The sequence below is a fragment of the Poeciliopsis prolifica genome, unplaced genomic scaffold, assembly GCF_027474105.1.
Source record: "Poeciliopsis prolifica strain line A6 unplaced genomic scaffold, Auburn_PproV2 SCAFFOLD012, whole genome shotgun sequence".
Classification (NCBI taxonomy): domain Eukaryota; kingdom Metazoa; phylum Chordata; class Actinopteri; order Cyprinodontiformes; family Poeciliidae; genus Poeciliopsis; species Poeciliopsis prolifica.
The window spans coordinates 3,734,606-3,758,090 of record NW_026562387.1 but is presented as its reverse complement, the minus strand read 5'-3'; the positions used below and the strand labels follow the sequence as shown (position 1 = coordinate 3,758,090).

General features: G+C 42.0%; 1 protein-coding gene across 6 annotated transcripts; it reads left to right on the top strand.

Moving 5' to 3' along the window:
* Positions 1 to 572: 572 nt before the first annotated feature.
* On the top strand, positions 573 to 22,937 carry pfkpa (phosphofructokinase, platelet a). Of its 6 annotated transcripts, XM_055037455.1 has the most exons (23): positions 575 to 833; positions 2,959 to 3,032; positions 4,220 to 4,297; positions 4,468 to 4,657; positions 5,461 to 5,626; positions 5,710 to 5,754; positions 5,831 to 5,939; positions 6,499 to 6,594; positions 7,755 to 7,847; positions 9,020 to 9,145; positions 10,397 to 10,461; positions 10,665 to 10,734; positions 12,936 to 13,082; positions 13,870 to 13,940; positions 14,522 to 14,609; positions 15,400 to 15,552; positions 17,476 to 17,628; positions 18,491 to 18,655; positions 18,736 to 18,797; positions 19,005 to 19,116; positions 20,180 to 20,279; positions 21,234 to 21,339; positions 22,084 to 22,937. In XM_055037455.1, exons 1-23 carry the CDS (start codon positions 740 to 742, stop codon positions 22,238 to 22,240), a joined length of 2,520 nt encoding a protein of 839 aa, XP_054893430.1. In that variant the 5' UTR covers positions 575 to 739; the 3' UTR covers positions 22,241 to 22,937. The 6 variants fall into 6 exon arrangements, with proteins under 6 accessions (XP_054893429.1, XP_054893430.1, XP_054893426.1 ...); XM_055037451.1 differs by lacking the exon at positions 15,400 to 15,552 and having other exon boundaries at positions 576 to 833; XM_055037450.1 differs by lacking the exon at positions 17,476 to 17,628 and having other exon boundaries at positions 576 to 833.
* The last annotated feature ends 548 nt before the right edge of the window (positions 22,938 to 23,485 follow it).

Genomic DNA, 23,485 nt, shown 5'->3' with positions numbered 1-23,485 from the left:
GATTTACACACACACACACGAAAAAAGTCATTTATTTTTGTGTTGTAAAGTATGCACGTTCCTGCATGTGTAATGCAGGAACAGCCACACATGGATTACATAAGAGGACCCGTTGAACCAGAGTAAACAATTGTTGTGGTGAAGTCGTAAAATCTTCATGTTTACGGCCCTGTGAAACCTTGGGAGGGCACTGGGTCAGAGCAGTGGCATAGAAAACAAATATAAAAAAAAAAAAAAAGAAACAATGTAAAAAAAAAAAAATTAAAAAAAGGGTTGACAGAAAATAGGCAGAAACTGCATAGTATCCAAAGAAAATCCAAAGATAGGTCTATAAACGTGTGGGAAGTTTTCACGACTTTAGAGTTTCAGAACTGGTGACTCAAAGCAGAATCAACCTGCTTTTATTTTAAAGTTGGGTTTACACCGCAGCCACCAGTCTCATCGAATCACGCACCTTCCACTGCTCAGCCCGCCCACAAGCCAGCTACGTCTCCTCCTATTGGTTCATCTTCAAGCTGAGGCCACAAAGTAAGAAGATAATTGGTGCGTCTGTCTGCCAATCAACCCGTCTTCGCCGGCGAGACGCGGAACAGACACACGAGAAAAAACGACCATACTATCGGCAGAGGGGGCTGTGAAGACTGCTGCCCTTCATCACTTTTCGGTACAACCAGTACAGAATTGTTAGGAGACTTTTAACTACTCTGAGCCGAAATAAATATATTAACCAGTCGAGAAAATGGCGCAGCCGGACAGCAAGAAGATATTCTTCGAGAACCTGTCGGGAGCAGGGAAAGCCATCGCAGTGCTCACAAGCGGAGGAGATGCTCAAGGTAACTTGTCGCATTCATGGACTCAGGTTTATCGAGGTTCCTATGCATTAATGCAGCCATGCCCGTAGAGGGCGAACATACACCCCCTCCGCAGCGATGCTGTGTTGTCAGTGATAAGAAAGGCCATGTTTGTGCAACAACACGTCTGTGGAGCTTTGCGCAGTGGGCCCCTCAGTCTCCGGTAAACTAAAAGCACGATGTTGAATCATCCAGGAAGAGGCAGCTGTTAGCTGAGATGCTAACGTGACGCAACGTCATAACTCAAGACCTCCGCATCCTCAAACTCTCCAAACCCCGAGCAGCTCAGAGAGATGTCAAGGTCGAGTTATGTGCTGCGTTTCCCACCGGGTGCTGGAAGCTCGTCAATTATCTCACGGCGCTTTTAGTTTGAACGAGGAAGTGAAAGTCGCGGGCGTGCTGCTCGTCACGGCGGCGGCTCGCTCGCCCGAAAGGCTGAGCTAATATCGAGGGAGGCGAGAGCTGGAGGTTTAAGCAGCGGAGTGTGGGCCAGCGGCGGGAAGCCTCCATCCTGCGTACGTGATGAGCGGCACCCGGCTGGCTCTACGTCACAGAGGAACCTCTGAGTCACGTGCTCCACCGGCTCGCCTCTTTATTTATCAAAACGCTCTGAGCCGCTAAAGGACGCATTAATTTGACACATTTATCAACTCTACTCTAGCCAACCCACACTCTCCGTTAGCATATTTTTTTTTTATTCAGACGTACCGTTTCTAATTATTAAACTTTTGTTTTTAAGTAGGAATTTTAAAAAAAATTGGTTTGTCTTATTTTTTTTCTCTAAATGGTCTGAACTACTTTTTGTCTCGAAACAAAGACCTTCTATACAAATATGGCGTCGAGTCAATGTTAATGTTATTAGTGATAAACAGTAGAAAAGATGACTCCTGTCTTATTAAAAAACGTCTTTAGTTTTTAATTCCAGACAGTGACGTCATTCAGATGTCAAATGGCTACATTTTTTAGAAAGTAAATGGCATATTTTCTTTGTTTTGGTGCATATGATGACTTTGGAATAACAATGATAATAAAAAAAAACATGTATGTTTTTTAGTATGTGAAATAGGGAAGACCAAAGTTTACTTTTCTCTTCCAGATGTAATTAAATAAATTCTTAATATAGTGTTTTTGAAAACTTCAAAGTGGTTAATTAGAAAGAAAGAAAAACAAACCCCTCTAAAAATAGATTTTTGTGTGTTTGTTTTGATCTTAAACCTGCCCTGAGCGGACCCCAGAGCAAAGTGAAGTTGCATATGCATGACAGGAGTCGTCTGGGGCATTGTTCAGGCTTTTTGCTCCAGGCTTTGTGGGCGGCGCGCCGGAGAAAGCGCCAGTCATGCAGAACGAGAGATGGGTTGCTTCGATTAGGGCCTCGAAAGCCTCAGAGGAGTCGAGTGGGAGAGACTCCTCAATAGGCGTTTGTGTGCGCCGTTATATAACCGCTCAACAGGTTGCTTGACTCGACTGTGAATGAGTTCTTCAAGAATATCCTTCAGAACAATCCTTTTTCCAACGTTTTCTTTTCCAGGATACTGCGAAAACTTTACCTCCTTTGACGTTAAACGCAGTATTTATCAAATAAACACCAAAGGGCTTTTGAGTACAAGTAATAAATAAAAAAATCCCAACAGATGCACAGATTGTTTTTGTAAATGTTCTCCCCTGCTGTCCGGCAGCCTGAACTTTTGCGTTGCTAAGCAACAACCCTCCGGCAGCCCACCAGTTTTTGAGACATTTGTTGATTTAAAGCCGATCCAGTCGGCCGAGTTCTGTCCCAGCGAGCGAAGCGTTAACCGTTCTGGTCTCCTAACCCTGCATTTACTCTCAGATCACATAGCAGAGTCTCTTCGTTAATGAGCGCACTTTGTACAAACCGCACTGTAACAGAGAGAGAGGGGAAGGACGAGCTGGACGACATTGTGCCCATAAAAGGCTTTCAACTCTGCAATAAGAAACAGACAGACCTAAACCGCAGAAGTCTAAAACATAAATTGTCTGAGCTTACACCGAAGCACGCATTCCCTCTCCTACACTGCACTTCATTACAGCAAAGCTCCTCTGGTAATTATTATGAGCATTGTGCAATTTTCTCTCCTCTCCTCCGCAGGGATGAATGCGGCAGTCCGCGCTGTGGTCCGAATGGGGCTGTACGTGGGAGCTAAAGTTTATTTTATTCATGAGGTGAGCCCGTCCGCTTCACAGGTCCAACAAAAGCATGACTCTGCACAAAATGCTGTTGTGTGAAATTAGTTACGACTGCTCTCACTCATGAGAAGGTGTTGATTTCGAAGTGTGAAGCGTTTGCGCAGGTACGGATCTGTGCTAAAGGGAGAGGATGTAAGCGGAGCCGTAGGAAGCAACAGTCGTGCTCTGCTGCTCGTACCGTGACCCCAGTTCATCTGTCCCAGCTCACTCTGCATGCCGTTACGTAACAGGCTTAAGGCTTCAGCTGGAGGCTGATGGGAACGCCTTACTGTTCCTACAGCTCACAAAATGACGAGGGACAAACCTTCAGCATGAGAGAGAGTATCGCTAACATGGTGAATCTAGAAAGTGTACACACCCCCTGTTAAAATTCTAGCTCATTGTGACGTTAAAAAAATAACATTATGGTAGAGCTGGGTGATGAATTGATTTGATCGATTAATCATATTGGAAAATCTTTGTTTTTTTGCAGTCCTTGGGTTTCCAGAGTTTCCAGTGATGTCAGCACGCCCAATGTCTCTATCTTGTTTGAAAGGCGCTTCTTCTTTTTTTTTTTTCTTTTCCGTTTTTCTTATTTATTTGGATTTTGAATTCAGGCCAACTCTATAAGGGTCAGCAGAAATGCAAATCTTTCAGTGTCTTAACAATTTGACTGATTTTTTTAGAGTCACAATTTGATTCAGAAACACATTCTTTCTATTCAAATGGTCTAGAGACCCTGTTTGAATTATGTGACTGACAAGGAAACCTGAATGAAGTCGTAATGATAGGAAAATGAAGAGGCAACATAAACTCCAACACAAAAATAACAAATAATTAATTATCCAACCATTTTTCTCATTAAAATGTCTTTGGAAATGAAAGTCTGTTGATCCCTGAGAGGGTTTATTTGCATCATTATGCTTTTATTTGTTATACCAGTGGATTTTTATGTGAAAGAAATATTCTTCTATGTCATCGCTGTAGAAGACATCCAGTATTTACCGAAAGTCTCCGCAACTCTTTCAGTATTGCTGTTTGTTTCCTGAAACCTGCTCTAACTGGTTTGCATCGTGTCTTTTCATTAATTATGGAGAAACATGCAATTTTTGTACAGCCACTGTTGCAGAATACAGGCTGTGCAAACAGGTTCTCACATATTTCCCATCATGTTTTCCCTTCAGGGCTATCAGGGGATGGTGGATGGAGGGGACAACATAAGAGAAGCCACCTGGGAGAGTGTCTCCAGCATGCTACAAGTGGTAATAAACATGTATCTGCTTAGAATGAGCTGTTTTAAAAGAGAAAACACAAAAAAAAAATGTTGTTTTTATTGTTTATTAGTAGGACTGAGAGAAACCAGAGTTGTCTGTCAACACTTTTTGATTTAGTCCTGAATTGCTTCCCCTGCTTTCTTCTGCGCTGCCATCAGGGTGGGACTGTGATCGGCAGCGCCCGCTGCAAAGACTTCCGCAGCCACGAGGGCCGCCTGAAGGCGGCTCACAACCTGGTGAAGCGCGGCATCACCAACCTGTGCGTGATCGGCGGCGACGGCAGTCTGACGGGAGCCAACCTGTTCAGGGAGGAATGGAGCGGCCTGCTCTCTGAGCTGGTGCAGCAAGGTAGTGGAACACAACCAAAATATCAGCTGTTCTTACTTTAACCAACAGGAAACAGTGGATATTTGAGAAGTCCACATCGTTGTCAAAAGTTCTTGTGCAAACAGTTCTCAAAGGCGAGGCGCGCATTTGTATGTGATCTCTTTTACGCTGTTATCCGTTAAATAAATTGCAACCAAATCTGTTAAGTTACCCACATATCAGCCATCCATTCAATCTTTGTCTTCCTCTTATCTGACATCCAGCTGTGAAGTAATAGGACCAGAAGGGAAACCGATACACCACTCTCCATGGCAACAATCTCTAGTTTGTCGTCTTTATGGTACAGTGGCTATAAAAAAAAAAGCCATGAGAAGTTTTATTCCCCAGGACAGCTCCTGCAGACTAGTCAGCAGCAATTAGCAAACACCTGGTGGAGCTGAGCATTAGCTGAGCTCGTTATAGGAGCTACATCTCAATAAAACTGGTAACAACGTTAAAGGGTTAATAGTAGAACCATGTTGTGATGACTTTCTGAAGGCAGAATTACAGGAAGAGCCGGAGCTACTTAAAGAGACAGCGGCCCACTTTCAAAACGTTAAATTTCTAACTCAAATTTCTTTTGAGTCATATTTGTTCTGTGTAGTATTTTTATAACAATTGAAGGTAACACAGTCACATGACTTGTATGAAATGGCACTTTATTATTGGAAAGTACATGATACTGCCACCTAAGGGAATGCTGAAACAGTTTGTTTCTGGCTTCATGGAGCCAGAAAGAAACGTGATGAAACCAGAGTTGAATGAGTTTCTCCCGGTCCCTTCAGGTCTGATCGAAGCAGACGCCGTGCAGAACTACTCGGCGCTGCACATCGTGGGGATGGTGGGCTCCATCGACAACGACTTCTGTGGAACCGACATGACGATCGGCACCGACTCGGCCCTGCACAGAATCATCGAGGTGGTAGACGCCATCATGACCACCGCTCAGAGGTGAGAGCCAAAAACTTCTACATCTCTTGAGTTTCCAACACCAATCTTGTACTGATTCCACTTTCACCATCCGGCCTTTTCAGCCACCAGAGGACGTTTGTGTTGGAGGTCATGGGCAGACATTGTGGGTAAGAAAAATAGACAGCAGTGGGTGTGGTCAATGGTATTCACATGAAGCTGACGTATTTGTGTGGAACACGGCAGCTACCTGGCCTTGGTGAGCGCTCTGGCTTGTGGCGCTGACTGGGTTCTGATCCCTGAAATGCCCCCAGAGGACGGCTGGGAGGAGAAGATGTGCCAGAAACTATCTGCGGTAACTCCGTCGCATTCCCACAGCAGCAAAAATGAACCAATATACCAGCCATTTGAATGACCAGTTTCATTTCCCTACAAACCCCCCCCAAAACATTAGTACCTAAGTTATCTAATGTTTCAGTGTTTTTTCTGTTTGAAAACCTCACAATGTTTTATAATCCAGACCCGTTCCAGGGGAACAAGGCTGAACATAATCATAGTAGCAGAGGGAGCCATTGACAGGCACGGGAAGCCTATAACTTCTAGTTTTGTCAAGGATGTGAGTACACGAGTGTGGAAATAAGAAGGGGAAGCCAGAAGCACGGCGACCCGACCGATGCCACCAGATTGTACCCGAACGTTCACTTCTGCTGTTTAGCTACAGCGTTTAAATCTCACGCAGGGAAAGTGTTGACAAGCAGCGATAGAAGCAGGACACAGCTGATTATATCATGAAGGAAGCTGTTCTTTCTCTCTCGCTCTCTGTTTTTGGCTCCCGTGCTTCTGAAAGCCCACGTCACAGCCACACACTCAGTTTTTCTGTCATGTTTTCTCTCCACCACGCCCTCCTTTTGTAGAACCGCGCAGGGATGAAAAGGCTGAATATCATAATTGTCGCCGAAGGGGCGATTGACCGTAACAACAAACCCATTACAACTGACTATATTAAGAATGTAAGTACGGAGTTGTGTGCAGCGAGCCTCCAGCCTCCTGTATGACTCTGACCCTGCCCCGATGTGGCTTTTGACTCTGTTGCTGTGTTTCTGGAATGCTCTATCAGGCACACTTGCTAGTTTGGTAAGAAGGCTTTCACGGTTCTGTACTCTAACGACAGTAGGACACTCATTAAACCAAACACACATTTTCCCAAACCAGCTGCCACTTGTTCAGTAGAGATGCACCGATCAGAATTCATGTATTTTTTTTGTCAATGTAATATCTTCATATTTTAAGAATTTTTTTAAATCTGCTTCTATTCTGCTTCTTTGCAAAGCTAAATTTCAAGTTAAAGAATAGCATTTTAAAAATGTTAGCCTGCCTGTTGTTGTGTAACTCATTATTTGAATTAAATTTAAACAGCATTATGTCATGCGTGTTCAAACTTGTTGAGCCCCGCTGGGTTTTCTGAAGTCTGTGTTTAAAATAACAAAAATAACATACATAAGTTTTAAACAGCAGTATTAATTTGATATTATTTGAAAAGTGAGCCAAAATTCCTTTTGCAGATACATTTTAAACTGGCTTTAGCATATAGCAAATTGCTTCAACATGTAAAATATTATGTAATTAGCGAGGCTGGCGTTTGTCTTGTGGATTCCCTGGCTTTATTTTAATCATCCCAACTGATATAAAACAGGTATCTTTGAGGTAACAACAACTTCCACTCCATCGAGTTGTTGTCAGAGCAAACATGTTGCTGTTAACATGTGGATTTTTGTTTCCATCAAGTCCTCGTTCTCGGTGCATCTCTATGATTTATACCTGCTTTCACACATTAGTTTTCACACTCATTCATTCAACTAACTGGTGATGAAGTCTAAAGTTTTATTGTTTTATCAGTACCTGGGTATTTCTTTTCTTTTCAATGGTTCACATCCTGCCTGGGTTCCTATATGGGCTAAAAGCTATTTTGCTAACATGACTGAAAAATTAGAATGGCTTGCTTGTGCTTTGCAGTTTCCCCTTCTCTTTAGCCTTTATATTGTGCCTGTGTTTTAATGTGTGATGTGCCCAGTTATTTTTGAATGTTTCTACATATACAAAGTGTTTCTTTTTTATATGTTTTTCCGCAACAATGCCTGTTTCTAAATCTTTTTGTATGTTGTCATCAAAGCTCGTTGTCAAAAACTTGGGCTTCGACACACGGGTCACCATCTTGGGCCACGTGCAGAGAGGAGGGACGCCGTCTGCTTTTGACCGCATCTTGGTAGGTCCACAAGGAAGAATTACAAAACAAAAAAAAAATAGCACATTGCCTCAATTTCTTATTGTCAATAATATAAAATATTCGGAACCTGATGTGAAAGTGTTTTGTTTCTTCAACATCAGGCTGAACAGATGGAAAGTTTGAGGTTAATCATGATATTTGAAGTACAGGCTGAGTTTTTGCGGTTTGAAATAGTCAGTGCATTACCGTAATTATTTTTATTTTTCATGGCCCGTCAATACAAAAAAAAAAGAACGAATAAGCAGTCATGGCCTTGAATTCACCTTGAGGCTCCAGAACAAACCAGTCCACATTTCTGTTATGCCTTTATGAAAAGCTAGCTCTAAAAGCAGGGATATGGATAAATTATTTCATTTTCTTCCTCAAAGTCCTTTCGAAAGCTACTCTAGTGCCAATTGCACAATTATTAGAATCCCTGGTCAATAAAAATTGGATTTATGAAGCAGAACTGTTTTATCTTTAATTGCTGTTGCATCATTGCATACTAAAATGTTTACTGCAGTTATCTAGTAGTGATCTTTTTTTTAAAGGCATCCTCATTCAACTTCATTTTTTGCACTGACTGCAACAAATGAAGTGGTTGCATTGCAACAGTTGTCATGTGTAACCAACGCTCATTGGTTTGGCTGTACTTCAAATATTTAAAACAAAAGAACGAATCAACAATTATTGATATCAACTGATATGAAATGCTTATATGGTGATACATTTTTCAGCCTTATCGTCTGGCCCTAATTTAAAACATTTCCATCCTTAATTTTGTTTCCATATTGACTAAATACTACACAACAATCAGTGACATTGTAGGAAACTGTAACGCTGTAAGTGGAAGCTCTAGACAGGAATATGTAAACATTTGGAGTTGTAATGCTAGTGGTAGAGTATTTCATGGTAAAGCCTCAGTGTGTTTGTCTTAAAGGAAATGGTGTCAGGGATTTGAGTTAAGCACATGATGGGATTTGAGGCCGAGGACACGACTCGTGAAGACGCGTTTCTACGCCCGCACTGCAAGCCTACCAAAAATAGGTCAAGAAGTGAAAATGAACTGGAAAAGAGCAAACAGAACAGGATTTAAATGTTTTAATAAACACATGCGTGCAAAAATAAAGCAATAATGACGCACTGTTGTTTGTTCCTGTCCACCCGTAAAGGCCAGTCGTATGGGAGTGGAGGCCGTCCTGGCTCTCCTGGAGACCACCGCCAACACGCCGGCCTGTGTGGTCTCTCTCTGCGGGAACCAGTCGGTGCGCGTGCCTCTGATGGAGTGTGTTCAGACGGTGAGTGTGGCGCTGAGCTGGAAACGGTCCAAGAGATCCACACACCCTTTAAGTTATCGTGCACACACTTAAGCAACGCACAGGAGCTGAGAGGAGCCAGCTGGGCTCAGAGGGGCTGTAACGTCTAAAATGTTGTCTGAGAAACAGTTGTAAATGGTTGATGATCTTCTGAAGCGTTTCGAAGGGGTTGGCGATGACTGCCGAGTGATGATGTAACAGCTAATCATCTCCACAGGAACAGAAAAGAGCTTTGTTGTTCTGTTGGCCAGTCATGTTTGGAATTTGGCAAATGTCCCTGGGAAGATTTCTGCTCATCCCTGAATATTTTTATTTCAATAAAAACAGGAGAATCTTACCTTTCCATTTATGTCTTTCATAAGCCATTTCTTTCAATCATAGATCACAGTCAGATAATATGACACATACCATTGTTCTTTCATTTCTTTTCTTTGTGTTTAGGCTTAAATGTATTACCTTTTCTGTCCACGTTGCAGAAAACACAAAATCTTATCAAGTAACTTTGATCTAGTTTCTCGTGCAAATATCTAAGTACACTTGAAATAAGACAAAGACTAACTTGAAAGTAACTTTTCAGCAGGATATAGAAGCTTGTTTCAAGTCAATAATTCCTTAATATTAATGGAAAAAGTACTAGTTCCATTGGCAGATTACTCCACTTATAACAAGACATTTCTCACATGTCTTAAGTAAAACAATCTGCAAATGGAGCAAGTACATTTTAAAGTCAATATTAAGGATGTGTTGTAGCAGAATAAAAAACACTTTATGCTCACAAACAACACCTGCAACTGCCTTGCTGCTGATTGCGATACTCTCAATTGTTGCCTCTCAATTGTTGCCTCGACATCTGCATTGCTGTGTCTTTGTCCACTTCCTTATTTGTTTTGATAACAAAACAGACACAATATTTGCGATCTGTGAGGAGAAGCTGTGTTCTCTATATGCAGTAATTGGCCACACATTCATTTGACCTCTTCTTGAAAGGAAGGCATTATACATCAGAACAACCTTGTTTTATTTCTTGAACAACAGGCACTCAAGTTTTGGTCTTTATATGTGCTCCATTATAATCAGTTTATGGTGATAGTGTCTCAGATTAGAATATGTAAGTAAAATGCATTTTAATCTGACATGATGGCTCTCAGCCACAAGAGAGAAACGGATTGCAGTTAGTTTTTGTTTCAAATGCTTTAAATGTAGGAAACATAATTTTTTTTCTCTTTTCCTCAGACTCAAGAGGTCCAGAAAGCCATGGACCAGAAACGGTTTGAGGAGGCCGTCAAACTTCGGGGCAGGTAGGGCTGACATAGAAATCTCAGCTACAATTAAAGCTTTAGTAGGAAAAGATGTAATAATTTGTTTTGCTAATATCAGTCAGCTGGTGTGTGTTGCGATAGCTTATAAGCACAAGAAGAAGAGTTTAAATGGAAGCAAAAATGTCTTGATGTGTTCCTCGAATCGAACAGGAGTGCTGACTGTTTCTCGCCGTGTTTTACAGGAGTTTCGAAAACAACCTGAGGACGTACAAACTGCTGGCTCACCGCAAACCCGAGTCTGAGCTGCCAGTTGTGAGTTGAAAACGCAGAGCGCACGACTTTCACACACAACCAAAGGAGCAGATTGCTTCCAGAGAGCCGAAAGTGCCTCGCACAACCCTCTGATAGGCTGAATTATTTATTACTGTCCTAAGGTTCTAGCTACAGAGAAAGACTCAGAAACTGCAGGCCTCACACACCATGCTGCTACTGCTGGATTCTCGGCAAAACAAGAAGCAATAAATAAGCAAAGCAATTCTCTAAATATGTAGCTTTAGACGTTTAGGGATCACAACCAACATGTGATCAGTTACAAAACAACTGAACTTTCTCCATCTTCTCCCTAAGCTACAAAAGCCATCTGCAGAAATGATCCCCTCCCGGTGAGAAACAACCAATCAGAGCCAGGAGGAATGCATTAACAGGGTCAATCATGCTCATGTACGCGCTGATAAATGTAATGGTGGCGATGCAACTTAACCTTTCCAGAAAAAATGTTTATCCACCATTATTGATGCCATGCTAACTAGCTTTAGCATTCATGATGGGCTCTGCTGTGTGGTTGGTTGTTTTTGACTGAGCTGTGTACTTCTGCTAGTACTGGCTGTGATGGAAGATGGCAAAGAAGCTTAATTATTTTCACAGATTATTTATCTTATGTTATTATGTCACCAGAAAGCGAGTTAACAAATAAAATTTATTTTATAAGTTACATGCTGTAACTTTATGCTTAACTGTTATCATGTTGAGCTGAATAACAAAAATATAGTAACATAGACTTTTAAATCCTGAAATACTTCTTGGGGCTACACCCAATTGTAATAAATAAAAGAAAAGCAATAAGCGACCTGCCTGACGCTTATCTTTGACAGGCAGGTTGTCAGCAGCCGTTCATTAAATAACATAATCCCAACAGCTACTATCCACCTGCTTGCTAAACAGCTCTAACTGTAGTGAGCATAAAAGCCCTTCAGGAGACTCAGAGCTGGGTTGATGTGCCACGCTGGGTTGATGTGCCACGAGACGACGCCTCAGCCTCCGTCTGAGAGCCGACCCTGTCAACCCGGCCAGGAGGCGGGGCGTCTCACACCGAGCGAGGCGTGGAGGCAGCAGCCCGCCTCAGGGCCCGACTCACTCTGCATCCGTAACGACAGCTGTGACGTGCTCCCAGGAGCACGCCGGAAGCTACGTGTCGATTTCTTCTTTTGGAACATCAGCAGCTATCCTCCCATCGTGCGGTGTGTCATTCAGCAAAGCTGCAGAGTGAATGATTGAGCGTTGACGGCTGCTTTGTTTCCAGCGCAGAAACCACCTGGAGTCAGCACGTAGCTTCAGTTCTTACAGCTAGAAACCAGACCTGAACCTTCTGAGACGCATAAAGGCAGTTACAAAGTCAGTCTTCTATCATATGAAGAAAATTTCCAGGATTAAAGGACTAATGTCGCAGAAAGATCTGGAGAAGCTCAGTCATGTGTTGCGTTGATTAATGCAGTGGTGCTAAAAACCAGAACACTGACAGTCATTACTTCAGTGGAACATAAGAGCGGTGGGAAAAAATGAAAATGAACAAAGTTCCTGGTTATTAGGAAGTAAGCTCAGGCATTTACTTTATATTTTAGTGTTCAGCATTTCTAAGAGGAAGATTTCCTTCTATATTGAAAACAAGATTTCTCGCTTCAGTTGCGCATCATGTTTGAGTTTTTAAAATCTTTTTTATCATCTTGTAAAGTGAATATTCTGTTGAACCACAACAGTTTGTTTCATTAAGTATTTTTATTTGCATTTGGTTGCTGATTTCAGACTGTTTTTTTTCTTGGCCAAATTTAGTTGGCATTTATATTTATTCATCCATTTTATATTTTCTTACACACTAAATGTACTGTGTGATTTTTGTGTACATTTATGAATGTATATTTTTTTAAATTATTATTCTTGTGGGTGTGTTTGTGATATCGTTATTGAGGTAGTGACATAATTTTTGGCAGTAGTGACAAAAAAATATGTAGTGACATAATTTTTGGCAGTATCGCCCAGCGGGTAACACTAAGTTCCTTTTAAAGCAAGAAAAAAAATGAGTGTTTAGAGCTGCGTTTGATCAACGTACTTGATGTGAGTTGATGATTTGACAAAATGTTGTGATTATTGCTTGTTCGAAGCACTTTGAAGTGTCTCGTTGCTTAAATGTGTTACAAGATTAAACTTGACTTGAGTTGACCCGTTGTTTTGACCCGCAGAGCAACTTCAACGTGGCGGTGCTGAACGTGGGAGCGCCCGCGGCGGGCATGAACGCCGCCGTCCGGTCGGCCGTCAGGGTGGGGATTTCCGAGGGACACAAGATGTTTGCCGTCAGCGACGGCTTCGAAGGATTCTACAAAGGGCAGGTGAGCTGCTGGACCGAAAGCAGGAAATCACATAGCGTGGAAAAAGATTTCCTATTGGAAATGAAATCTGGAATCTGGAGTGCCGCTTTGGTTTGATGACTCAGATATCGCACTCTCTCTGCTTGCTCATCTGACTGAAGAATAATCGGGGGATAATCCGCGCAGATTAATGTAAACCAATTTCCAGCACCGACTTTCTCCCTTTAGCTTGAGCCGACGCAGCACCCCAGGACACCACCAGATGGCAACAGGAGAGTTGTGATCTGACTCAGAACGGCTCTCTGTAGAATTACAGATGATTTCCACTTCAGTTTTTCAGCAGAACAAACGGATTTAGTTGTGAATGAAGCATAGATGCCTGTGAAACCTGCAGGGGGGAATCTGTTGTTCTTTGTTCTGTTACTGATAGAACTGGTTTCACACTCCTCCCACTGATCTAGTTTTGTCCTTTTCCCCACTGAGAAAACCTCAAAGGGCTTCAGGTCATGAGAGTGAGTTGGTTCAGAATAGTGCCAGGTTTTTTGTTGTTGTTTTTTTTTGCCCTGAATACACTCATCCTCTCTGTTTTACAGAATGTGTTCGATTTTTGGCAGTAAATTACCATTCATATTTTAAATGTAGGTGTCCATAAAAGTAGAGAAATTTACACCATCTTGAGTTGCTTTGACATTTGTTAAGCTTGGATAATATCACGTGATTGCTCTGTATTTCTCTTTTTCCAGTTATTTAATAATGTGAAACTTTCCAGTGTTTGATAAGACTTGAGTGTCTGTTGTCCTCTTTTCAGATTAAGGAGATTAAATGGGGGGATGTTGGCGGTTGGACTGGACAGGGTGGCTCCCTGTTGGGAACTAAAAGGTGAAAATCTCCAAAATCTATAAATCTAAGTTTTTGTTTTTTTCTTGTAATGATTGTTGTTCAGATTAGAGGTTATAAAGGCAAAAAAACAAAGAACATAAGATATGGAAAAACATCTGATGTTCTATTGAAATGAAACTATTTCATCTAAAAGCTGACTATTCTGCTTTTGTAGAACACACCTATTAAAAAATCAGGCAACATGTAACGAATGGAGCATTATTTTATCCAGATCAAGTAGAAGATGGACAATGTGGAATCCCAGCATAATTCACATTTCTATAACAAATGCCTGCACAGGTCTAATGGTGCACATTTGAGTTCTATGAGAACTCAAATGTGCTGGTGTTTTTCTTTTGGTGGATTATTAGTATTTTGTCAATTACATTACGTCATTGAAAATGAACTACTTTGAGGCATGTTTTACAAAGTGACAGTGTTAAACTGTGACCTGAAGTGGTTCCGTGTCACATCTGTAATCCATTCTCTTCGCTCCTCGTATTCTGATGACTTTATTGTTTTTGCATCGAATGACTAGAAATGCAGAAGCAGCTTTTTTTTATTTGCCTTCTCCTCCGCAGGACGCTTCCTGCGAAGCACGTCGACAAAATTGCCGAGCAGATCCGAAAGTACAATATAAACGCTCTGCTGGTGATTGGTGGATTCGAGGTACGTTGAAATCCTTTCCCGTCGCTGCCTGTTCATTAGCTTTCGTTTCGCTCCTGAGGTCTATCTTTCATTTTGGCTACAAGCTCGTAAGCTCTTCAAGACGTATATTTATGACTTCAGCTACAGCCTTATTCCTCATCAAATTAAAGCAGACAGCTGTTGTTCTTTACTCCTAGTATCAGATGTGCTTATGTTCTGAATCTTGTTTAGTGTTGATGTATTCCATTAGCCCTGTTCCTTTCATGCCAGCACATCACCATATGCTCCATGTGTTCATATCAATGCTTCAAAGTCATTTCTCTGCCTAAAACCGCAAATAGAGCGCTGATGAGTTTTGTAATTAGCTTCCTTTTTTTTTTCTTCCAATTTTTGCTGTAAATGCAGATGCCGTGTGAGAATAACTTGAAGCATTAGTATATTTTTAATAGATAATTCTCCTGCTGAGACAGATTTGATTAGGAAACAGTAAACATCTGCTTCTCTCCAGTCATTTCACGCAAATCCTGTTTAGATGCTCACCAGCTTCGACTTTCCTGCGATGTATGGAAGTAGAAGAGTCTTCCTTTGTGAATATGAATGTTCAGTGAGGCTGAATGTGGAGTGGTACCTGTCTGTTTCGCTGCTGTCCGTTGTGATAGACCTGGCTCCTCCCCTTGGCAGAGCACTTACGTCCTTTTCCTTCCTCTTGTTTTTTTTTGTTCTTGTGGCGAGTAGCGCCTCTCTCAAAACCAAAACCCACCTGCCACAGTTCCACCCTCGCACTACTAAAGCCATTGGCTCTGCCCTGCAGGCCTTCCTGTCACTGCTGGAATTGTCAGCGGCTCGTGGGAAATATGACGAGTTCTGTGTGCCCATGGTCATGGTCCCGGCCACGGTCTCCAACAATGTGCCTGGCTCAGACCTCAGCATTGGCGCTGACACGGCTCTGAACGCCATCACTACTGTAAGTGATGGGGGGCCTGGCGACAAGACTTTTAGATGACCTCAGCAACACACCAACAGATGAAAAAATAAAATAAAATAAAAAATAAGACAAACAAAACACCACACCCACATGCACTCAAGAATGAAATCCACAAATATGCTGACGCAGCGAAAGCCGGTTGTCACAAGAAGGGAGAGATCGCTCACTCTGCCTTTTCACCAGTGACTTTGTATTCCTGCCTCCCCGTCTGGGAATTGTTTGGCAGAAATTCTTGTCGTGGTCAGCGCCTGTAAGCCACATCTGGCCTACAGCGACGCTCCACTCAGAGCGTGTGTGTGTGTGTGCGCCCGCTCTGAGAGGCCAGACTGGTGAAAGTTACAGTGTACAGCAGCATCCCTCCCTTCATGAACAGGTAAGTAAGTGAGTGAGAACATGGACGCATGCTTTGGGGTGCACAAGCGTCTTGACCGCCATGTTTGCTCTGCCTGCCCCGCTCAGTGTGTGTCTCCCCCCCCCACCCTCTTCTTTTTAGCATGAAGATGAAGTGCGAACAGAGTGCAGCGTTGCTGGCTTGTTAGACGGACAGAGAAGTGCAAATAAAAAAAGAAAGCTTGTCTCCTAAGCTTGATTTTATGGCTTTTATTTTCTTACAGACAATATGCAAATACAGTACTTCCAGCTTTTGTCGCAAAATGCATGTTCCATTTTGCATCTTGCAGAGTTAAAAGAAAAAGAAACCTGTCACATCTTTAAAAAGTCTCATTTATTGAAGCAACAATTAAAGTTACGAGTCTTAAGAATTCGTCTTCTTCAGAGCATTGTTTGATTCTTTCCCCCCACAAAAAAAAAACTGCCCATAGTAACTGCATAAAATCATATTAGTGACCTTGTTGAATCGTAAAAGAGATTCAATAAGGTAAAATTTCATTGGAAAAATGTGTTAATAATAAAAAAGTAATATATTTCAACAATACAGTGAGTTTTGAGGATTTCCAAACATCAATAATGGGAATTTATCAAATTTCTACTGTAAATTTTCACCTTAAAGAAGAGAATTATTGCAGTGACTCATAATTAGTATTACTAAGTCACATAACAATAATTAATGGTTTTCATCAATATTTTGTGAGTGAACCAATTATTTTGTGCTTTAATGTAGACTCTGAAGCTAACTTTTTGGCATTCATTTCCAATCTGTATTGAAAATATTTCAATGTAGGATCTTATGAAGTGACATTAAGTTGCAACAAGCCTTTGGGAGGCAGGCATGAACTCCAATAGATAACAATGGATCACTTTTTCTACTGTATTCATATTGTATGGAAAGAAGTGAAAGTCAGAGTAAAATATGGAAACAAGCTCTTTTTTTAAATGAGCATTTCTCAGATAGTCCTGACACGTATTTAGGCTTCTAAATGTACAAACTAGATGTACTAGCTAGATGTGAAAGAATCACAATGCATTTTAAACACAATGATGCTGGTCATCATCCCCTCAGGTTCCCAGCTCCCTACGCCCCACACCCTGTGTTAGTGGGTTTGACCAGTGCTGCTTGTTTGGCTTGCAGTGTACCAAACCTCCATAGCCGATTTGGCAGTTTCATGGCCGCTCTATGCCGTATCACCGCTGAGGCGCGCCAAACACCACTCCCGGTCTGTCATTCTTTCTCTTCTTTCTTTCCTCTCACCCTTCGCGCCCCCCTCTTCTTCCCCTCCCTCCCTTCCATCCACACCTCTACATTTTACCTTCTCTGCTCTCCTTCCACACTCCTCTGTCTACACTCCCGCTTCTGTTTGCCAAAGGGAAGCCACCGCAGCTATCACACGGGAAAAGCCGGAATGGCAGGATACGCTCTCACTGGCTGAGAGGGTTTTATCGCTCTCTCAGCGGCCGGCCCTCTCTTAGTGGCTCTAACAAGTTTTCTATATGCTGCCGCTTCAGGCGCTTGAGTGTCTGCTGCAGATGTGTGAGGCCCGTTCTACCTTTGAGGAGTTTTGCATCCCAATGTGTATGCTGCCTGCCACCATAAGTAACAATGTACCGGGCACAGAGCTATCTATCGGGGCAGACACGGCCCTGAACGCTATCGTGGAGGTAAGGCAGTTTGAGCCGCCAGCACCGCCGATGAAGCTTTGATTGCTTTGTTTAAACTGATTTGTTTGGGAGGGGGAGAACTAATGGTCCAGTCCTAATAATTAGCAAAAAATCAGGTTGCAAGATGAGCGAAAGTAAAATGTGTGAATATTTCTAATCTATGCGTTAGCTCCAGTCCCAAATGCAGTGAACCCTAACTGAAATTATGAATATTAATCTTTGTCTTGCCCCTGTTGTTTGCAAAACACCATTTTTTTTTCTCAAACTAATTTTAAGTTTCTTTCTCCTGCTTGTGGTACAATTGAATTAAAAATGCCGTCTACACCGTCATCCTGTGCAGCATGGCGCAAATTTAGAAGAAGATTGTAAGCACGACTAAAGCAGTTTTTCAAAAAACGTTCAAACTGTGCGTGTTGGTACGAACAGCCCCATCACCTGACTGCAGAGCGACTAGATAACTTGATTATCAGCACTGGGCCATTAAACAGGAAGTTCACACCAGCTAAGGGTAAACAAACAAACCAAAAACACCCCTCTGATGTTTTTACATGTAATGTGCTCTCTCATTTTTTGCAGGACTCCTGTCAGTCTGGTAAAAACAGCATCTAGCCTGATGAAATAGTGAAATATTTTGAATGACCAGCATGCAGTTTTGGTGTCGTGTTTCTCATGTGGAATGTCTTCCAGTATGCTAACAGTTTTGATGGCTAATTACTGCCTCTTGTATACTCGCTGGTTTGAGTCCTAAAAATCCACTTAAATGCATTTATCAGAGGATCAGACTTGTGGACTAAAGGGATTGTGTTAGCCTGCGTCCATGTTTTAACATACTCACTCTGCGAGCTTGGTGTGCGTGTGTCAGACTTGCGACCGCATCAAGCAGTCAGCCAGCGGGACGAAGAGGCGCGTGTTCATCATCGAGACCATGGGGGGCTACTGCGGCTACCTGGCCACCGTGGGGGGGCTGGCGGCGGGCGCCGACGCCGCTTACATCTACGAGGAGCCGTTCGACATCAGAGATCTACAGGTAAAGACGAGGCCGGATCGCCCGACTGGCCGCTTTGTCGTTTCAAAGGAGTCAACGCTGGTCGTCGTTTCTACCTTCAGGCTAATGTTGAACATCTGACAGAGAAAATGAAGACCAGCATCCAAAGAGGACTGGTGCTCAGGTGAGAACCAGGGTTCTGATTGTTTTGTTTTATTTCATTGTGACTTTTGTTTGTTGCTCGCTGGCACTAGAGAATAAATCTGTGTTTCTGTCCCTCGCTTTTTGACTCTGAGCTGCTTATACACTAAACAGAGCGCGTGCTGCCGTCCACAGCTCATAAGCTCGCATCATGTAACACTCATAACAACACCTCCGTCGGTCTGTTCAGGAACGAGAACTCCAACGTGAACTACACGACGGACTTCATCTACCAGCTGTACACGGAAGAAGGCAGAGGAGTGTTCGACTGCAGGAAGAACGTGCTGGGACACATGCAGCAGGTACCGCCGGGCCCCGACCCGCATGCTCTGCTGCCGCACAGCGGATTATTCTAGAAGTCGGGGGTGAGAGGGGGGACCAGACCGGGGAAGATTTGTTTTTGCGTTGGAAGCACGCATATCCCCCGTTTGCAAATGAGGTCTTTTGTTTTGTGCGCGTCTGGAGATTAGTACAGATAAAGCAGGATCAAACAAAACTTTTAATAAGAGAATTAATAATATGCAGAAACAAACAAAACACACATTTTTTTTTTTTCTTGGAACTTTTTTGCATTTCATCACCTTAAAGCTACAACCTTTAATGTATTTTAATGAGACAGTCCAAAACAAAATAGCTCATAATTGTTAAGTGGAATGAAGAGGAAGCCTGCTTGGCAGCATTACTACCTGCAAAGTGTGGAGTGCATTTTTATTTAGACGCTATAAGCTGGATAGCCCTAAAGACAAACAAGTGGAATGAAGTGATCTTATCCTCCTCCGCAAATATCTGAAAATGATCCACTGACCACATTTGCTCTGCTTTAGCAACTCTGTTACAATGTTTAGTGACTTTTCAGAAGAAAAAAAAAATCAGCGTTGGCCAAAATGTGCAGGTCAGGTTTTTTTGAGAGATTGTGATTGGCCAAGAAAACGCCATCGATTCACCTCTAGTTGAAGCTCAATTATTTGCTAGAATGCCCTAGTCAAATCCCAGACCTAAATTTAAACAAGACTTCTTGGCCCTAAAATTATGTATTAGCTGTTTTTATTGATCAAACTCCTCCACTGATCTGACCGAGTTAAGAAGAAAAACTCAATGAAAAGAGCGACGTGTTAACAAAATTATGCCAGAGTATAAAGATGACGGAAATACACCCCCGAAAATTCTAAGAATGTTTAATTCTCCTTCTTTTTCAGAATTCTGAACCACTTTCTGTCAGCCTGTCACATAGAAACTCCTATAAAATACATAGAAGGTTTTAAAATGACAATACGCAAAAAGTCAACCGCATCAGCAAATGTGAGCAATAAACCTTTCTGGAAACGGAGAAAGAAAAGTGTTTAAACTTGAGAATTCCTTTGAAAGGGAGGAGCGCCGTCGCCGTTCGACCGCAACTTCGGGACCAAGATCTCCGCCAAGGCCATGCAGTGGCTTTCCCAGAAGCTGGTGGAGACGTACAGAAAAGGTGAGGCGTACCAGTCGCTGTGTTTGCTGCTAGATGAAAAGCCAAGCTGTGGACCCCTAGAGGATCCTCCCTCCCTACAGAGACGTGACCGTTGTGACACAGATCTGTCATGGAGTCGCTCAGTCGTTTATTCTTTTAACCGCTGCCTTTTGTCCAGGCAAAACATGTTTTGAAGTGAATCATTACAAAGTACCGTTAAAATTAAAGCTGTTTTTTTTTTATGTTTTGTTTTGTTTCCCTCTTACATACGGATCACTTAAGATGAAGGTAAATCTTGCTTTTTATGCTGGCTCCATGACCATCCCCGTGTCCTTGTGTTCCCATTTAGTGGCCATGAAGCTTAGAAATTCACACTTCCTGTGCAGACGCACATTTGTGTTCGTGTCTTTCATGTTTATCAGCAGCTGTCATGCAGTTCTATTTCCAGATTGTGACTCATCTCACAGCGAGCTGGAAATGTGTGAAACCTTGGGCTGCCTCTCCTCGTTACAGAAGAGGTTTAGGGCCATCGGCAAAAAAAAAAAAAAAAAAAAAAAACTTTTTTCCTCATAATTCTGACTTTAAACTTTGAATTCAGATTTTTTTAAATCAACAAAATTCCAACTTTTTTTGTGTAAAATTCTGACCATTTCTCAGAATTTGGAGTTTAACATCACTAAATTCTGATTTTAATCTCAGGATTTTGACTTTTAATGTCTGAATATTAAAGTCAGAACCGTAAGAAAAAAGTCAGAATTCAGAGTAAAGTGAGAATTTCCAGTGGCCCTAATCTTCTCCTGTCCTGTGTCTGTCTGTAGCTTTTTAAGTTCATTCTGATTTCTGAGTCATCACCTCTTTTTTAGATTTCGCTAGTGTCTTGTCTTAGAGTAAGCATCATCATTTCGTACGGCGAGGACGAAGCTGAAGCTCCTTCGTGTGCGTCCTGTAATTGCCGTAATGTTTCCCCCCCGGCAGGCCGAGTGTTTGCCAACACCGAGGACACCTGCTGTCTGCTGGGGATGCACGCCAGGGCTCTGGTCTTCCAGCCCGTCGTGGAGCTCAAGGATCACACGGATTTTGTGTGAGTATCCGGGATGCAAGATGTCAACGAATGTGTCAGTCTAAAAGTGATTGATCTTGGTGACTAATGAGCGACCATTCTCTTAAAAACCAGAGATTTTTCTCTTGTATGAAGAGCCTCAGTCGTCTTTCCATGACATAAAGGGCACATTTTTTTCCATATGTTGAATTTAAAAAAAGAAAAATGTAAACATTTTAGCATTGTTTAGCTGATTTGAAAGATGGAAAATAAAAGAAAAAAGAAATTCCCATGAACAGAAAGATGTTTGTGGCATCTAAATAGGCATGATTGGCTGTGCTAAAACCCGCCTCCTGGCTCTGATTGGTTGGTTTTAGTTAGCACAAGGAGAATGGTCACAATACAGAGACAGTTTTAACAAGTATATAAAAACATATTCTTTATAAAAGTTACATCCTGCAGCATTAAGATGAAACTTAAGGAACTTGTTTATATTTCAAATCAGAACTACATGAAGTTCAATTTGCGTCCCACACCGCACTCTGTTTGGATCGGTTCTCTTTTCCGCTCTAGTAAAAGGTCCCGTCATCTTTAAGAATGACCAGTGGTGCCCTCTGCTGGATGGCAGGCGAATGACAACACTAAAAGAAGGTCTATTATTAGTAAATCGATTGAAACTGCTTTTAATCTAACCATCAATCAACACTTAAGTCGATTAAAGGTGAAGATAAGAAAGGAATCTAAAAGCAGCGATCTGGGTGAATAATTTTGTGGTCTTCTGTTCAGCCACAGGATCCCCAAAGAGCAGTGGTGGCTGAAGCTGCGTCCCCTGATGAAGATCTTGGCCAAGTACAAGACGAGCTACGACGTGTCCGACTCGGGCCAGGTGGAGCACGTCATACACAGCCGACCCAAAGACTCGGACGCTTCGGTCGCCATGTGAAGGCACTTCGCTGTCCGGTGTCCCGTGAAGTCCAGCCTCTCTCTGTATGTGTGTGTGTGTGTGTGTGTGAGAGCGAGACTAGCAAGTCCAGATGTTGTAACAGAAGTCAGCTGTCAGAGAAACAGCTGACTTCTGTTTTTGCTCGTCATGTGCGTTTCCTCCGGTTTTGACTCGTTACCATCATGAATTGCAACCGAGCCTTTCAGTACTCCCGATGTTGCATAACGCAACAGTCTTGCCATGCATACGCGTGTTCCCGTTGTCCTGGTTGTTTAGCGTCGTTGTGGTTCTTTCTTTTTCCTTTTTTTCTTTTTAAATTGCACTTTTTACTGTCTCCGGCTGCATAGACAGACTCTGATTGCAGAGCTGCAAGTGGACAGAATAGACACTTTATCTGCAGTAGAAAAAAAAACAAAGAAAAGGAAAAACTCACCAGCACAAACGTGGGGGTCCAGCATATTTATGACGACTGATGCAACGACGTTCTACTGCTGCAAGTCAACTGTGTGCTGTGCTTTTCACAGAGAACTAATATTTATATATTTAACATTGTTTATTTTGCTTGTAAGCATAGTTATATTAATCATTGTACTGTAGGCGATGCTGTAATCAATAGTTGTCCATCATTGATCCAACGAGTTAGATGTGTACGAGATTAAGGTTTACCACAAAATAAAATCCAACCTGACAAGTGTTACCTATTGATTGTTTTTATTATTTTGTTTATTTACTATTTTAATTGGCTGTGAAATAAAGTCAAATATGTTGTTAAATTGACAAAAAAACAAAACCCTGCTTCATATTTGCAATATTTTTTTATCGCATATATTCATAAAGCTGTTAGAAAGACGCAGAGCAGGGAAAACTATGAACCAGTTTGTTATTGGAAAAAAAGCCAGACAGATTCAAAATGGCTACCATAACCATACAATTATGAGCACACACACACAAAATAGTCTTAAAAGTAGAAAACAAAAAATAAAGGACGGACTTAAGGAAAGAAAAACTAAAAGAAATGTCAATAAAAAATGAACAATATAAGATGAACAAGGAGCAAACAAGTAAGATTTTCAATAAGATTTCAAATGACAAAAAGAGCTAAGATGAGAAAACCGTTGACAGAGATGCAATTTTTCCAAACAGTCAGAACTGCATCATTTTAGCGGCTCTACAAAATGTAGGGATGTTCTAAACAATGTTTTAAATGATCAGTAAAGTAGCGAACACAGATTTAGAAACGGTTAC